Source organism: Bradysia coprophila, unplaced genomic scaffold (assembly GCF_014529535.1).
Source record: "Bradysia coprophila strain Holo2 unplaced genomic scaffold, BU_Bcop_v1 contig_583, whole genome shotgun sequence".
Taxonomy (NCBI): Eukaryota; Metazoa; Arthropoda; class Insecta; order Diptera; family Sciaridae; genus Bradysia; species Bradysia coprophila.
In genome coordinates this window covers 796,454-815,638 of record NW_023503823.1, presented here as the reverse complement: position 1 = coordinate 815,638, position 19,185 = coordinate 796,454, and the positions used below count along the sequence as shown (strand labels likewise).

Genomic DNA, 19,185 nt, shown 5'->3' with positions numbered 1-19,185 from the left:
TAAAGCAGCACCTCCAAATCCACTCTAAAAAGAAAGTAGCACAGCCCTAAAAGAATTCATGTACGCAAACAGTTACTTACAACTACTCTACAGCTAATCCTTTTGGAATGAGTTGAACCGTTTTTTGGCTATTTTTTTTGCAATTTTTGTATGTTCACGCAATCCTTATGTTATTCTCTGGAAAGTGCTTTCAGGCCAAAAATAAAATTATTTTGACATTTTTTCCTTAAACCTATGGAATTGATTTATCATGTTTCCAATCCTTGCAATCAATCCTGATTTGTGTTTCTCGCTGGTCCACTGAGGAAGTTGCGGGAAGAAAAACATCTGCATGAGTAGCAAGACTTAAATTATTTGCCGCAGCATTTTCGTGTACCGATTGTTCAATATTTAATTAAAACCAAATTGTTGTGATGTTACTTGAAATGCAAAAAAACCGTCTTTTTGCGGAAATCATGTGAAATGTGAAATGCAAAATTACATTCTTTTGTCAGTTGCAAATTTCTGATTAAACAAATTTGAATTGATACTGTCATACTTAGTCATTCGGGTCATACTTAGTAAAAAATGGCGTTTTTAATAGTTATTTACATCATTAGCATCATTAGGCTTGAAACAACGAAATTGCAGTATAAGTGTGAATTCGCTCACCGAGAGAATTATTGTTACATGAGCATGCATGAGTTGTCGAGACGAAGCATACTTACGAATGTGACAATAATTCTCGAGGTTAAACGAATTCACACTCATACTACAATTGAGTTATTCAAGCCGAATGATGTACACAATTTTACACGCGCCCCTCCATGGAACACAGAAACAACGAAAACAAATTAAGCATTCATAATGAATTTGTACACATCGTTCAAGGTTGAACTTGAATGTATAGAAGAAGAATTAGAATAACAAGGCATCAGAACAGTCGGAGCGTTTGCTGCGACTTAGCCCCGTACAACCCGTAATCCTATTTGGTCCGCAACCATAATACGTCCGTAGCCCTAATAAGCCCATAACCCTAATACGTCTACAACCCTCTAATGCGTCTGTTACCAAAATGCAAGTCAAGTTGGGCATTGTCAAATTTACTGAAACTGTTCATTTTTAAAATTGCGCATAGCGCAATTACGAAAGCCCGCAAGAAGTACCTTTCAAATAAAACCAACAATTTACGACATTATTTTAGAAACCCAAAATTTTTTGCCAACTTTCCATTGGGTATTCAATTACCTCTCAAATGAAACAAAAACTAGCAAAATCGGTTGAGATTTACTCGATTTATGTGCAAAAAACACTTAGGGCCGAGTAGCGGCCTTAGTCCAAGGACCCAAATTTGAAACTTTTTTTGCCATCATTCTATTCGGCATTCAATTATCTCTCAAATGAAACAAAAACTAGCAAAATCGGATGAAATTTACTCGATTTATGTGCAAAAAACACTTAAGGCCGAGTAGCGGCCTTAGTCCAAGGGCCCAAATTTGAAACTTTTTTCGCCATCATTCTATTCGGCATTCAATTATCTCTCAAATGAAACAAAAACTAGCAAAATCGGATGAGATTTACTCGATTTATGTGCAAAAAACACTTAGGGCCGAGTAGCGGCCTTAGTCCAAGGACCCAAATTTGAAACTTTTTTCGCCATCATTCTTTTCGGTATTCAATTACCTTCCATAAAAACCTAAATCTAGCAAAATCGGTTGAGATTTACTCGATTTATGTGCAAAAAACACTTAGGGCCGAGTAGCGGCCTTAGTCCAAGGACCCAAATTTGAAACTTTTTTCGCCATCATTCTATTCGGCATTCAATTATCTCTCAAATGAAACAAAAACTAGCAAAATCGGATGAGATTTACTCGATTTATGTGCAAAAAACACTTAGGGCCGAGTAGCGGCCTTAGTCCAAGGACCCATTGAAACTTTTTTTGCCATCATTCTATTCGGCATTCAATTATCATTCAAATGAAACAAAAACTAGCAAAATCGGATGAGATTTACTCGATTTATGTGCAAAAAACACTTAGGGCCGAGTAGCGGCCTTAGTCCAAGGACCCATTGAAACTTTTTTTGCCATCATTCTATTCGGCATTCAATTATCATTCAAATGAAACAAAAACTAGCAAAATCGGATGAGATTTACTCGATTTATGTGCAAAAAACACTTAGGGCCGAGTAGCGGCCTTAGTGCAAGGGCCCAAATTTGAAACGTTTTTTGCCATCATTCTATTCGGCATTCAATTATCTCTCAAATGAAACAAAAACTAGCAAAATCGGATGAAATTTACTCGATTTATGTGCAAAAAACACTTAGGGCCGAGTAGCGGCCTTAGTCCAAGGGCCCAAATTTGAAACTTTTTTCGTCACGTTCTTTTCGGTATTCAATTACCTTCCATAAATAACTTAAACTAGCAAAATCGGATGAGATTTACTCGATTTATGTGCAAAAAACACTTAGGGCCGAGTAACGACCTTTGAGCCCTCCCAACAAGCCCACGTTGCATCTTACCCAAAGCAATGTTCAGCAACTTTGTTCTACTCGTCAATACCTTTCATTTGATATATCACAAGCAGCTATTGCGTGCGTATTTCGGTAGATATCGTCCAAAGACTGAAAAACACCTATAGGGCCCTAGCTCTGGAGGGGCCGACCCTACCATGCCCATTTTCGAACTTGACCTTACTTTTGTCGATACCAGTCGGGGAAAAAAAGAATTTTGAAAAAAGGTTGTGATTTACTCAAGCTAGAGGGGTCACGGACGGACGGACGGACATTTTTTTTATTGCTGATTCGTCATCTATGAACATAGCCAAATGCTTTGCCCTTACTGTCTGCTTCCAATTCGATGTGTTACAAACGGCATATTAATCTTATAAGCCCCCAGTACTTCGTACGGGGCTAAAAAAAGAAACCGAAAATACGCGATGTAAAGCCGAACGAGTTGATCGCTCGATGTGCATCACAGTTCTCGTTGACGGAGGGTAAGCACCGTCTTCGTATCAAATTTCTCTCTTTGACGAATAACATAAACTCCACCATTAAGTAAAACATCGCCTGGATCCCTAGACCTGTTTGCAGGGTCTGCTGTGAGAGAGCTAAAAACGTGTGATTTCCAATAACTTTTGACGCTTGATATTCTCTGTTTTCATAGAGGGGCGCCTGTAATAGTTATTTGCATCACTTGGATTGAAACCACGAAATTACAGTATACGTGTGAATTAGTATACCGAGAGAATAATTTTCGCATGCGTATGTATGTGTCGTCAAGACGAAGTCGAGACGCAACATACATACGTACGCAAAAATAATTCGCGTGGGATACGAATTCACACACATACTGTGATTGAGTGGTTTCAATCCAGTGATGCACAAAATTTTACACTCGTCACACCATGAAATACACAAACAACAAAACCAAATACAAAGCATTTTTATCACATTGTTACACATCGCTCAAGGTTAAACTTAAATGTGTAGAAGAAGTATAAGAATAAAGACGAAACCGAAAATACGCGATACAAAGACGAACGAGTTGATCGTTCGATGTGCATCACAGTTCTCGTTGACGGAGGGTAAGCTCCGCCTTCGTATCAAATTTCTTTCTTTGACGAATAACATAAACTCCACCATTAAGTAAAACATCGCCGGGATCCCTAGACCTGTTTGCATGGTCTGCTGTGAGAGAGCTAAAAACGTGTGATTTCCAATAACTTTTGACGCTTGATATTCTCTGTTTTCATAGAGGGGAGCGTGTAAAAGAAATTATCTGACATTCATCGTAGTGGAACGTGTTTTTTATTATCATTATTTCCGTTTTCCAGTTTTAACCCAACAAAATTTGTCTTCTTTCGGATCGATCAGTTCCTAACATTCTTGAATGGCACTCATAATGCTTACTATTTAAGCAAAATGTGTTCAAATAAGCCCAAGGAGCGAAAGTGACATAAAAATGTAAGCCAAAGGGGCGAAAGCGAAGCGTGGCGTGAATAACCTTATTTTCTTAATTCAAATGTGAAGAGAAGGTTGCGCCTTAGATGACAGTTCAGAGTCCCTAATCATGAGAAACAAAAGTGATGTCATTTTCCAGTGAGATTCGTCTCAAATTTTAATTTTCTTAGTTCTCACATCCATGGGATTTTTTCTCTTTGCAACTGTCTATCTCTTTTTTCTATTGCATCAAACTTTCGCTATTGTTGGAATTTTCTATTTTCTACCCTTGGTAAACAAATACCATTACACGCAATATAGATAGAGTTGTATCCATTCAAAAATAAAAAATAGTTTTCCAGTCTTGTGAGTTAGTGAGTTCTTATAGTTCTTTCGGATCCTGACTATCCAGGGAACTAATCTAACAATTCTGGTAATTTTCGTTGGTATGTGAAACGATCAAATCATCATTCAAGTACATTGATGTTTATAAAAGGGCTTCTTATCATTGTTCTTCTGGTACACATGGAACCTGTCGAATTTGACACATTCGATTACAAGTTTTCTTTTGTTTCGTGTTAGCGGTCAGTGTTTAGTTTAGGATTTTACTCAATTTAAATATTTTCACATTCGTTTCGTGTAGAATTAATTACTAGAGAGAAATGGATCTGATTACCTCAGAGGTAAAATATTTCGTCGGTCACATTGCAGAATACATAGAAAGTAGTCATGCGTGATTCCACAAAAAAACATTTTTTTTTTCAATCTGTACAACAATGTCCGTCGTTGATTACCATGATTTTATCACCAGAAAGTTAAATCATTTTTTTTTGCTTAAAAAGCAGTGTAATTTGGCCGATTCACTTGCTGAAATTTCCGAAGATGGATTGATCCAAGCAATTGTTTCCGAAATAGAACGATTGCAACATGAACAGTTCCATAGTACTACTGGCACCTCGACTGTCACGCTTGACAATCTCCTTTTACATCACAGGGGATGCAACAGTGAAAACCTGAACAAAGTATTAGCCGAATTTGGGCCGGAATTTCCAACAGTCGAATTAGGCGCTGCATTCGATGGTGATCTAGCTCCAAGTGATTGTGACATCGGACCACCAAAAACTAACATCAACAGAGTGATGTGCAGCAACATTCGCGAATATGCCGCAGATTTCTGTGCAGACATTTGTCCGACCAGCAACAACTGTGGTTCAGGCGTAGAGGAAAACTCAACAATAACGGCAAAAATAATTCAATTGCAAAAGAATAACTTAGGTTTAAATGGTCAAATAAAGCAGCGATACGAGACTATTTTAGAATTTCCAAAGCAGTTGAATACGGAACACGAGTTTCATCAGCTGAATGTCCCGACGATAGACCAACAGCTACAGCTACCACTACAGACAAAAGTGAGCTCTGAACTTAAAAATGCCATTTTTTTTGCTGGTTCTGCTCTTCTTCTTTCTTCAAAGCTCAATACTCGTTCGTCGGAACGAATGTGATTCTAAATATTTTGCTAATTTCTCGTTCATCACTTTAGGCTCGTTGCGATCAGATTAGGAGAGGTGAAACCGAGGCATCTACTAGAAAGCCACGAGACTCTCCTAAAAGTAAGTTTCTTTCTCGAAATAACTTTTCGCAAAGTGAATCGATACAACTGACTTTTGTCCGAACTTTGAAGGATCGAAAATTCATACCTGTGGAGAGTGTAAGAAGGAATTCAATCGGAAGTCCAATCTTGTCTTACATTTAAGGGTACACAGTGGTAAGTACGGCGAAATGTAACTGGTGGTCTTTGTTTTCGTCCAAGAGAGAAATTCTGCAAAACTGAAAAATTTTGTTTCTTAGGCGAGAAGCCCCACAAGTGTAAGGATTGTGATTCTTCTTTCAGTCAATTAAGCAATTTAAGAACACATCAACTGGTTCACTCTGGTAAGTGAAAAGAAAGAAACGTATACAAGAGCAACGCAATTGTTTATCTTCAAAATTTGTTTCTTAGGCGAGAAGCCCTACAAATGTAAGGATTGTAATTCTGCTTTCATTCAACCAAGCAGTTTGAGAACACATCAACGTATTCACTCTGGTAAGTGAAGAGAAAGCAACGTATACCAGAGCAGCGCAACGGAATAATTCAACTTCAAAAATTGTTTTTAGGCGACAAGCCCTACAAGTGTAATGATTGTAATTCTGCTTTCAGTCGATCAGGAAGTTTGAGAAGACATCAACGAATTCATTCCGGTAAGTGTAGAGAAAAAAGTTTGCAGGAGCAAGGATACGCAATAATTCAACATTATTTCAGGTGAGAAGCCCTACCAGTGTAAGGATTGTAAATCTGGTTTCAGGCAACTAGCCCATTTGAAGGGACATCAACGAACTCACTCTGGTAAGTGAAACGAAAGAAACGTCTGCCAGTGCAACGCTACGCAATAATTCAATTATTTTTAGGCGAGAAGCCCTATAAGTGTAAAGATTGAGCGATCTAAGCAATTTGAGATCACATCAATGGGTTCATTCCGGTAAGTGAAATGAACTTCATGTAATCTTTTATCGATCCATGTCTTTCCCTTGCAAATAGAATCGCTTCTCCTAACAGTACAGTCCAGTCGCATAGCCCATATTTGCAAAAAGTCATTCCGACGAAAGGATCATTTGATGCTTCACATGGATATTCATATCAGTTAGTCTATCCAATACGAGAATCACACTGCCAAAATTAATCGAAATTTTGATTTTAGGTAAAAATGCAACGAATGTGAAAAGGAATTCACTTGTCGATCTAATTTAAAGCAACACCTCCACTCTAAAAAGAAAGTAGCACAGCCCTAAAAGTAATCATGTACGTCAACAGTTGATGCCACGCCCCTTTTGATGTTTTCGTTTTTTGTATTTTTATTTTTTTATTTTTTATGTTCACGTAATCTTTATTCGATTCTCTGTGCTTTTCAGCACAAAAATAAAATTATTTTGACGTTTTTTACCTTAAACATTTGGAATTGATTTTTTATGACATTTATTTACCAACAATGTGTTACATGGTAAGCTACATAAAAACTTTTAATTATCATCTAAAGTAATAGATTTCGTCAAACTTTGAGCTCGGAGGAATTGTTCCGAGTACACTAGCAGAATTCCCTCTCTGGATGGCAATACTCACACTCTGGCGGAAGAAAGAAAATGACCTAGGCTCACCCGTGCAAATCTTCATTCTCTTCCCCAATTCCGAACCGAAATTTTGCGCCTCCTCTGACCAACCACCGAAACAATCCACTGCAAAAGCCACGAAATGGTACGTGTTACAAACTGTCCTGTAATCGTTTCTCTTGCTCACAGCTGCTCTGTTTGCGGCAGAGCAAGGTTGAGTGGCGGAACCTCGCAAAATGTTGCACAGACTGGATCCACGCAGGTTGCGTCCCAAGCCAATTGACGACCGTGGCTCCAAGGAACCATAGTTACACCGTCGACTCTCTTTAGATTGTTGTCCCTGGAAATGTCGACTGGTTCCAACCTTGACGGTACTTCGGCAGTAGCGAGTCCTCGTTTAATTAAATCGTTCAGTGCTGAGTGCCGGGAGAATCTGCCCGCGCTTTTCAAGCATTTGAGGCCGTGAAGTCCGTAAGCGTCCGCCAATTGACCACAACGACAAGTGTGGGCTCTGTAAACTTTCAAACCGAGACGCAGCGCAACAGCGATTCTTAAAGATTCCGGATCGAGGAGAGTGCCAAGATTTGGAGAAGGAACAGCATGTAACCAGTCTCCGGATTCTTTCACAGATACCGCCATTAAGCGAGCCTTAGTAATCAAGTCGTTACGTTCCAGCGAATTGAATTTGGCTGTGGCCAGTGGAATATCCCAGTTTTTCTGATGTGAAGGGTTCATTGGGGTTTCGTCGAGACAAGACATGTTTATCCAAATATTTTCCGCCAATTCAAGATGTTCATTGCTTACATCGGCTGATGATTCGAGAATTTGGTCGACCAAATCCCTAGTTGAGTGGACCGATGAACAATATGCGGGAATGGCGATGCTGTCGAGATTTCGTACTCCGATTCCACCCAAAGAAACGGGCAGCGTAGCTTGAATCCAATGATCGCCATCGAGGGATGCATTAAGTATGTGTTCTAACGATGATTTTAGGACATTGTCCAGTCTCTTGAGCAAAACATTTTGGAAGATTGGAGCGGAACGCAACAAATATGACATCATTGGAATTGCCATACAATTCCGTAGCAAAAATAAAGCCGTGTGATGATGAATGTTCTTCATGCGGTCGGATAACAGTTGGTAGCTGTTGATTTTTGATGACAAAATTGAGTTTGCGGCTAAGTCCGTTAATGGCGAACCCAACAAAGTTAGATCTTCTTGTTCAATGATTCTGATTTCAGGAGCTACTTCTCGGAAAGCACTGATAATTGTCTCCTTGTGCAGATCGTGTGGGATATACAACTCACACTTTGATTGGTTCACTGATAGACCCAATTTCTTGCACTCTGTAGAGAAAGTTCGAAAATCGTTTAAAACGATTTCGTAATCGTCACCGACCGTACCGTCATCCAGGTAGAACACGTTAAAAACTGAATTAATATTCATGACAAGAGGATGAATAGCGAGACTGAAGCATAGGGGACCGAGTGGGTCACCCTGTTGACATCCGACGCTTGAATATATGATTCTCGGACCGTACAGCAGCAATGATGGTTTAGAGTAAGCTTGCTTAGTGTTGAATTGATTTATCACCTTTCCAATCTTTGCGATCAGTCCTGATTTGTGTTTCTCGAACTACTTGGCGAGCGTTGATACCATCTCTGTGGTAAAAATAAAGATGCTAGTGTCTCGTCTTTTGACGTAAAAACGTAAGACCGAAAATATTTTTCACTTTCTAAAATTCTAAAATATATGATTTGCATTCTAAAGTTCAATTTTCTAAATTTATGTGTTTAGCAGCTCCCCGAAATAGACTTTTTTTGTAAATTGACCGTAGAATTTTGAAGAAATCAAATAAGAAATATGTTGCCATTCAGGTAAACAAAATTTTGGACAAGTCTGATGTGAAGCTAGCCGTAAAGTTAGACAACAAACCTCAAATTATTTTAGTCGACAATTTAAAAAACGGTTGTTTTTCGGAAATACTTTCATTTGATTGTCTCACGTTTCTGGTAAAATAAATTAGTGTCGACGCCGTCGACGCAGTCATTATTAGGGACCTTTAAGGCCAGTTCATGGTCGTATATATCGCAAAAATGTATGCGAGTATGAACTGGCCTTAAGATGGCATCATCAGTTTTTACATGCTTATGCACGGTAAAGTGCACTTTACATCTCTGCTTGTGACCTCTCGTGGACATGAAATGTTTTTAGTGGTTTCTGTAGAGGACGGCACCACGAGTAAGAATAACATAACAAGAAAATATTTCGATGAGAAAATTTTTAATTAGATCGATTTTTCGTTTTTTGGGACCTGCGAGAAGCTTCGAAGACTGTTTGGCCCCTACTGGTGACTTGTTTGATCACAAAAATATAGTTACTGTTTAGCCTGAGGTCTAAGCTTTACAGCGATACCAATCATGACACTCATGACTACCAACAAACATCTTTTATGATGGAAAGTTATTCAACTAGGTAGCTGTGAATTTTAAAGGCTGTATCATGCGTAGATTACGCTTCGGTGTTCGGATGTCAAAATTACTTACCTAGAAAAATAATTCAAAAATTACACTTCAGGTCTACGTTGTTGTCTCGTTTTCGCTTATGTGATAATAGTAGATTATTCACCTCTGTCCATATGTTTATTTAGACACTTGGGGAGTTATTGCATGAGCCGACGGCGAAATAATAGCACTTTTTCACTGCTATTTTTTCACCTAGGTAGATAAAATAGAGTACACACTTGTCACTATCAGTCTCGGCAAGCCCCGACTTCTTCGTGACAAGTGTATAATATATATTATCACATAAGCGAAAACGAGACAACAACATAGAACTGAAGTGTAATTTTTGAATTATTCTTTTAGTTAAGTAATTTTGACATCCGAACACCGTGCGTATGTGATAAATATTATTAACCATCAATTTTTCATTGAAAAAAGTGTTGCTACAACGCACTTCAAGCAAAAGAGATCATAGTCAACAGCTGTCAAATAGACAATCTTGTATGAAATGGTTTTTTAGTGTTTTACAGATGTGTGACACACTATCAAGTTTCAGTACCATATTTAAAGTACCACACCACTCATGCTTGAAGCGCGTTGGTTGCTGACAAATAGATTGTTCCAATAAGCAGAAAAAACAAACTTATGTTACAATTTTGGAACTAACTGTCAGTGCTCATGCAAGCGGCGTATAACTTAAAAGCGAATAGTTGAGTTATCCGAGCCGAAGGCGAGGTGCTGTAACCCCACTTAGGTTGTGGCACGTGAACACTTCTGTGTGTGTTCAATAGTTTAATAGTTAAATGTTCCTAGATTCTACTAAACACGGTGTGCAAAGTCTAGAAACGTTCCGAATAAATTCTATCGCATACATATTACAGGTATTCCCCATACTATTAAGTTTTACGCAAATATTCCATTTCGTGTAGTATATGCATGCTTCAGGTACACATTTCCAAGTCAATCTAAGTCAATCAATCAATGAGTAGAGGTAGAGACGTTTTTCGATTTAAACTCGATGAATCACAACGAATTTGAATTTAGAATAAGAAAAAAGATCTCAACAAAGCAAACTAACTATATACATTCACCGTCTTCAGAAATGAAGACGAGAGAGAAAAAAAACAACGACGAAAATAAACAGGAATTCATCGGAAAATTACATCTCAATTCAATTTTCACGTATAAATTATTATTCTATTTCGGTATCCATGGATGGCACATATTTTCGTTTTGTTTATATGTCTTAAACGGGCGCCGCCACATTTCCATAAACACAAATTGTACCAGTTTACGAGTATATTTATTTTTCTTTCGATAAAATATAAAAAGTTGATTCTATTCATTTCCACCGATGTACATTTATCATCATACACAATTTGTCTACTTTATGTAACATTGTCTGCACTTACAAATTTCTCGGTGGAAGAGGAAATATTTCCGTGGTTTTGTTGATGTAATTTTATACTTGGAAGTAGGTGCATCAATTTAGGGGTACATACGTGTATTATGTTATGGCGAACTAAGTAGATTTTTTGAGCTGTGTTACGTGATTGAAAATTTTGAACAAATTGTTTGTTGATTTGCTTTGCTTTTGCTCGCTGTTTGGTAAGTGAAAATATAGTGGTGAAGACAATGTTTCCACGCCGAAAAAATGCTGGATTATTTCATCAATATTACTATCAAGTTTTTTCAAAAATTAGACTTTTTGAATAAAGCACACAATGTGTAAAGTATTACCAATCACTTGACTATTAAGTCCAGGGTCTTATGTCGGAAAATACCCATTACGTTCATTACATACGCTATGATCGATTATATGAAATGTTAGCAAAAAACGAAAAAAAAAAACACAGAAATGTCTGTAACGCATGATGGCACAATACCTTAAGTAATTCTAAACCGATTTTCAAAAATTTTGTTTCAATCTACGAGGAATAAAATTCATGATGTCAAGTTCGTAGATGGGCAATATCGATCTAATGTTTTGGAAGTTGTTCTCAAAAGAAATTTTTTCTGGTGTTTTGATGGCACGATAACTTGAGAAATTAAGAACCAATTTTAAAACTTTTGGTTTTAATCGATGAGGAGTAATATCGGAGTCTTCCTTAAAAGAACACGGTGGGGCTGAACGAACTTTAAACAAAAGTGTAAGTTAACATCCCGGTTTTTTCATAAGTGAGTTGGGGGAGGGAAGTGCTATTCAAGTAAACAAGTTTTAGCAAAGTCCCCTGAGCTGTTTCTGAGAACCAGCATCAGCGCCAGCCAGGGCTTGTGAAACACTGAGGACTTAAGACTGAAATTGGAATTGATAGAGATAGGAGATAGGAGACAGGAATTGATAGGACAATTTGTCAAGATAGCTCTAGATTTGCGAGTGGAACGATCTCGATGCAAAACTCTTTCATCAGTATTTCTTGTACAGGATCAAACATGGCATATTTGGTATCGTTGTAAAGCTGAGGCTATCACATTAGCAAATGTGAAATATTCCTACCAGAAAGGTATAGAAGCGGCCAAAGTTTGCCGAGGGTAACCTAAAAGTACAATTTCTGAAAATGTAACAGAGAACTTCGATTCAAAAATTGTTTTGCTATTCGAAACGGTTTTCAAAACTAGTCTGGGATTACCATTCAAAGCTTCCTCAGTTACTTCGTGTGGGAGGTATCAGTCTTTCAACATGCTGAAATTTTGACTTTCAGCTGATATTGCTCTATGAAGAAAATATCTTAGTCTTAAGTCCTCGGTGTTTCACAAGCCCTGGCTGGCGCTGATGCTGGTTCTCAGATACAGCTCAGTGGATTTTGCTAAAACTTGTTTACTTGAATATCACTTCCCTCCCCCAACTCACTTATGAAAAAACCCGGGATGTTAACATACCCTTTTATTTAAAGTTCATTCAGCCCCACCGTGAGAATTTTTGTCAATTTTTTAAATGGGACGATACCTTGGGTTTCGCTGAAGCGATTTTCAAAATTTTTGTTTTCTTCATTAAAGAATCAAATTCATGAGGTGTAGTTTACAGATGAACAAAATCTATCTAATGTTTTAGGAGCTTACTCCGAGAAGATTTTTACCCTGAATATTTAATGGCAGATCTGAACCGATTTTGAAAAACTTTGTTCTAATCGAAAAGGAATTCCGATTAATGATTACCTGCAACTGGAATTCTTTTTTCAAACTTTATTCACAGACTAATATAACCAGGCCCTACCTCTTGGGTCATCAGTAAACGCAATGTATAAATTTTCTGTTTTACAAGAGATGTCAATTATTTTTGGATATTTCCCCACTTTCTGCGGTATTACCTCCTAAACTATGTCTTCAGTTTTATTGTTTATTTTTACAGCTTATGTACTATCTGGTCACTCTAAGTGAGACCTAAGTGAAATTAAAATAGAAGAATGTTTCAACGTCTAGCGATAGTTCATCAGACCCTCCCATAAATAAATAATTTAAGACGTCTATTTTTCTAGGATGATCGCTGATTGTTCCGAGATATGTGACGAAAAAATCTATATGGTAAACTTATGTATCGTTATATTACTTTGTTGCTAATGATGCCCTTCAGGCATTCGTCTCTATATCTAGCGAAAGGTTTCTAAGAGAATGATTCCATTATTTCAACATTCAACTTCTACCCGGGTGACTGTTTCTTTCGTTTCTCCATCAAAATGTAATAGGTCTGTCTATCCAATCATTCTGGAACGAAAACTTCGTTGTCTCGAACATCGAACCATCCAAAAAGTTTTTTTCTTTTCTTTTCCTTTCTTGTTGGAGGTAATACATTTTGAACAAGCATCTAAATCGTATCCATTTAAATAAAACTTTATCTTCACCCAAACAGATTCAATTGCATACACAATTTCAATTTTACCGAAAAACCAACGTCGTTCTAACGACGTTGTCGGTGACTAAACAATGGAAACAATGTATCATCATCTGACGCAAGTCAATGGTTTTGATGAAAAATTTGCAATGTAATTTTTGGATCTGCTTTATGAAAACTACAGAGTTCAAAGAAACTTGGAGTTGTGTGGTGTGTAGGGTGTGTAGAAATATTCCATCGTTATTGCCGCCTTATACTCTGCAACCACTAATATAAAATTAGTTCCATCACCCGAGAGCGTCAACTGTGTGTAAATCATCCGTAAAGTGTAACTTAATAATAAAGACGAACTCAGAATATTCGATGGCATCATTTGCTTTAACAGTCGTTTGATATAATAAAGTTTTCTATAAATCAGCGATAAATAAACTTTTTGGGTTAACAACCGTGTAGTGTTTCAGACAAGAATGCAAAACCGAAACGCACGTTAATGATAAGTTGAACCTCTTTACCATAAATTCACTTGATAGAAAGTTGTTCTTTAGTTAAGAAAATGTGTGTGTACATACAATGGAATTACGTGGATGATATGATAAAAGTGGAAAGGGAGACGATGATTTTTGTGGTGTAAATCATTCATCTTCGTCTTCGTATTCATAAAGCAAAAAGTGGTAGTTTCATTGGACGTCAACACATTGTTGAAAATCTACTACTTCATTAGTTTCAATATACAAAAGATCTTATAGCGAGGGCTTTATAGTTTATTGTTTTTTTTTACATTTTCCTCGTCGCTTTTGGTAACCTGTATGTCCGACAAAAAACTTCAACATAGAAATTGTTCAACCTCATCGCGAAATTTTTATTTCAATTTTACCATACACCAACTCTTGGTTCCTGTGTGTTATACACTGTGTAGTGTATTTCCCCATCATTAAAGTTCCGTTTCATGTGACTATCGTACAAAACTGCACGATACGAACATGATTTTCCCCGAAGCGCTCATTCTCTACCCATACGACATTATCTCGTATGAATAATTAACGGATAAACGTGATGTGATGTTTATTGAGAACTACAACTTGAGATAATGTCGATAATCATTAGAACATGCGAAGTCGGAGTTTGGCATCTCATATAAAATGTATTGTTGTTTAGTGTTATGACTGTTGGGTATATTTACTTCTCGATTATAAACGTTGTCCCGTTTCTTCCGTACTTTCGTTTTATGAACAAGGTGAGAAATGAAATTTTTGCATGACTACGATTTTACATTAACACGAGGACGAGGGGCAGATATTTGTCAATTTCGTGAAAAAAAGGATTTTCAAGAATTTTTGTATCGTTTTCCAAGGACTTTATTGTCGCTGATTCTGGATGGATTTTAAAGCATTTTCTATGAATTTTCTATGAACTTGAGGATTTTATTTCGTATATTTTTGAAGGACTTTCCAAGGATTATTTTGACTGCCCCTAGTGTTGAAGTATAGTAGACTTAGCATTCTCATAATTTGTAATTCAGTTAATTCAATCACGTTGGCCCTTATACAGGAAAATTCTTAGTACATTCATTCTGAGTCTTTCATTAATAAAAGAAGAAGCTTTCAACTAAGTTTGATTATCTCACTGCAGAAATCAAATCTCTAACAGGTTATGGACCCAGTTTAGTAATAAAACTAAGTAGAAATGGAATTGAACGACAAGATAACGTTGACGAAATTAAATGGAAACAATTACTTTAACTGGCGCTACAAGATGGAAATGCTGCTTATAGGAAAGGGCTATTGGAAAGTCATTAAGGATAATGTTCCTGATCCAGTCACCGAAGACGGAAAAAGATCAAAATATCATTTACTAATTGCTTTGTCTGTCGAAGGAATTTCATGAAAAGGACACTGCAAACAGTCGCGTTGCGATTCTGCGAAAATGAATGACAAAGAAGTTGGAAGAAAATGGAGATATGGTGCCCATGTGAATGCGATGAATAAGTTGTTTCAAAAACTGTTGGCTCTTGGCGAAGAATTCATGCCTGAATTTATCCTCAGCGCGACGTTAATTGGCTCGTTACCAGAGAGATACAGTGCACTGGCAACAGTTTTGGAATCTCGCAATGAAGAACTAACCTCGAGTGTTGTTTGCTCAAAGTTGATTGATGAATACAATCGGCGAAAAGAAAGAAACGTTGAAGTTGAATCGTTGACAGCTTATAAATGGTGTGACATTCCTTTTATTTAACGGTTTTTAGTTTATAAATTGAATTGTAAATCTACTAGGAAGCTCATTTCAAAAAAAGTTGTGAGGAGTACAAAGAGTGGATGGAAAGAAAGCAATCTAGAGGTAAAACGGCTATATTAGTGATGAAAGACGAGGACTTCGTAGTGTATTATGCATTTTAATTCTCAAATATCATCATCATACGACAACGACTATGGCAATGTTAAAATGGACAAAAGAAAAGAAAGGAACACAACAGTTAGGAACAGAACAGAAAGGAAAAGAAGAGAAAAAGAGGAAGAAAAGATGAGGAAGAAAGAAGAAGAAAAAAGTGGAAGAAGAGAATAGGAAGTATGGAGAGAAGAAATATAAGTAGCGGAGGACGGGTTTCCATCTTGAACAAATTATGAGAATGAGAAGAAGTGTGGAAGTATAGTAGACTTAGCATTCTCTCATCGCTCTGAAAATTCGACGACATGAGTAGAGTATCGACGAATTTCTGAAGAAGTGAAGAGTATTGTCGACGATTCTTAATGCACTATTCAGCTAGACGTTATTCTTTAACTGTTTTTTTTTTAAATATTTCGTGGCGACTTTCTTAAGAAACGGTACGTCGACTACTCGCCATTCTCGAGGAACTATAAGTCTGTTCAGAAAGTCGTCGATACTCATGAGGTCGAATTTCTATGCAATAAATAGGTTCTAAAAGAACAGGTTGAGACACCTACAAAGGTAGCTGATACCCAAATTTGAGCAGTTAAGTGGGTAGTGGATACTTTCTATGTAAAGGCTAGTACACAGATCGTGAAAAATTGACCCCTGCAAAATATTACATTTGGCTCTTACATTTTCGGTCATATTTTGCATGCATTTTTCACGAACTCAATTTAAGAGTCCATTTCGCATTAGAATCCACACGTTTATTTATTGTCCAAATCTTCCAATAGCCTTTTACAGTCAACAGTCAACGAAAAAGTTTAGTGCAACAGATTAGGTCAGAAAGCTGGTTGCGACTAGCTCGTCGGTTCAAAAAATTTAAATTATTGTCATAAGGAGTCGTTTGCACGGTATGCGAGTGCACATTCAAAGCACGATATTGATGTGGTTTTTATAGTATAAGAAACCGTTTCTGCTCTTGTTGTATATTTTAGTGAGTATCATCGAATTGCATACTCAATTGTGTAATGTGGTTGAAGTTTTCACAGACTGTTGTCCCATTCCCATTTGATATCCACAGCGACGACAAACACAGGCTCTGGCTACTGCTAAGCTTCATAGTAAAATGTATACCTTAATAGTAACAAACCACTGACTAGCCCGCAGAATACTTCAGAAGAAGTAACAGTCTCTAGAATAACTGCGATATGCTTGCCGTCCGTGAAAGTTTTATTCTTTCATCTGAATGGCAATGCTACCATTTAAAGAATTTTCGTACACTCTTTTCCATATTTTCAAATATAAGTTGCAATCACAAAACGTGGATTGTGAGTCGGATTACAGATGTGTGTTTTATTTGAATAAAAAAAACGGAAAAATGATGAACAAAATATGTGACATCGTTTACAATTCCATTCTTTTATTTTGTTGGGCTATATATAAAATGTCTAGCTGTATATAGAATGGGAGTGTTGTATATGCGGTATAATGTTGACAGATTCGTTCTCGTGAATAAAGGTTCGTTCTTGGCAATGTAAAGAAAATGGATAAATTTTTCTAAATAGTCCCAAAACAGAAATAACTGTCCTTTTTTGTATCTTAAACAAAGCACAGTATATCTCACGTCCATAGAATCAATATAATGTTACCGATATGCACAAGAACGAGAAAATGGATATGATATTGGAAAACATTGTTCCCAGTTACAATAACATAATTTCGATACCGAAATGGGTTGTAATATAAGAGATGTCTTTGCGTGTGTAAATACCAGAGTGTATCAAGGACGAACAAACAAGCAGAAGAAAAAAATTGCTGAAATTGATTCTATTCGAAGAGCAAAGAAAAATATTTTTTTTTTTTCGTTTTTATTTGGGCGCAAACAGCTTACTCTTAAGGGTCGCTTTTTTAATATAAATACTGAATAACAATTACAATAAAAACGAATGGAAAAGTTCAAAGTGGAATAATAAGATTTATGTAGAGGATTCGAAAAGATGCGGTCGTTTGTGTGTTGTTCGATTTTATTAAAACATCGGATCTTTTTCTTCGTTCGTCGATGAACATAAGTGCTTAGAGTGGGCTTAGAGCTTATGTATATTTTTTTCCGTTTGCCTTTTTGATGCGGGAGAATGTAGGACGTGTATTTTTATGAAATTGAAATGTAAAACCGTTTGGATTATTCGTATTCTTATGACTGGGCAAAAATAAATCTGCTTGAGAGGGTTAGATATGGAACGAAATTCAACGTCGTCATATTCAAATTGTATCCTTTGTGGACAGGCGGTAGTAAAAAAAGTAATAAAGTCATCAATATGCATATTGTGACATCCATGATTAAATACTTAGTCATTCGAAAGAAGCTCCACGTTCTGTATTCCAGGACATTTCTACAGTCACTGTTGTTCTCTGTTTGAAGCTCTCTACAGTCGTGTGATGTACATTTTTTACCGTGGTTCCAGAGATTGGAGACCGTTCATAAAGTCAGTACTCACGTTTTACAGATTTTTAGAACCACTCTCCCTTAAATCGAAACCACTTTCTGATCCAAACAACAAAAATCTGAAGTACTCTGAACCCAATTTTTGGGTATGAAAATTGTTTTCAATTTTGTTTCTCAATTCAGGCTGTTGGTTTGACACTTGAGATTTCCACCTTATACCGACGGGTCCTGCTATTGATTGCAACGATGAAAATAATCGATAGCTCTGGGCCAATTTGCCTTTGCGGTAAAATGGATATTAAAGCAAATGAAGTGAAAGATTTTGCATCAATTTAGATTAAGTGAAGTAACAGATTCGATGTTGGTATTGTGCTCACACACGGAATTTTCACAGATTTTACTGATCGTCCAATGTATCATGACAATGTTTTCTTCCACGGCTCAAATTCCTCAGTGTCAGTGAAAAGCTTCACTTGGATGCCACATGTATGTTCCTAGATTATCTAAACATCGTTTCAGTGGCTTTGATCTGACTGATTTTAATTCAGGAGGAGCAAATCGCTGTCTGCTTCTTCTGAGCCTGTGTATTGTACATGGGCAACTATGTTAGAGCTCTGTCTGTGAAACTCACCAGCCTTTCAAAGGAGTCCTTTATGCTGGTGGCTTTGAGTGGTTAAATTGAAGAAAATATTGTCGCCCGATGATATATGACAAGACGATTGGCATTTCGAATATAATTGCTAGGATTGTGATTTAGTTCATTCCAAGTGGTTGCTACAATGATAAGTTGATGATTCTTGTCTAAACCATATCAGCACTACTTTTTGGAGTTTTCAATTGGTATGATGGTAGGTACGGAATTTTCTTACATTTTCTTTGAGTTGCTCAAAGGCTACAAAACTACATTTACATTCTACATGCATCGAAAATCGTACTTTTCATTTTGCAAGCGCTTCCTTCGACGCCCTTAGCATTTAAAAGC

At 37.0% G+C, this 19,185-nt stretch overlaps 1 protein-coding gene across 1 annotated transcript in view; it reads left to right on the top strand.

Moving 5' to 3' along the window:
• Positions 1-19,185, top strand: part of LOC119083231 (zinc finger protein 271-like) — a 700,255-nt gene that overhangs the window by 13,970 nt on the left and 667,100 nt on the right. Inside the window, exons 25-27 of the mRNA XM_037192892.1 lie at positions 5,768-5,851; positions 5,919-6,002; positions 6,074-6,157. Of these exons, the coding sequence (XP_037048787.1) occupies positions 5,768-5,851; positions 5,919-6,002; positions 6,074-6,157 (252 nt within the window). The remainder of the gene's footprint in view (positions 1-5,767; positions 5,852-5,918; positions 6,003-6,073; positions 6,158-19,185) is intronic.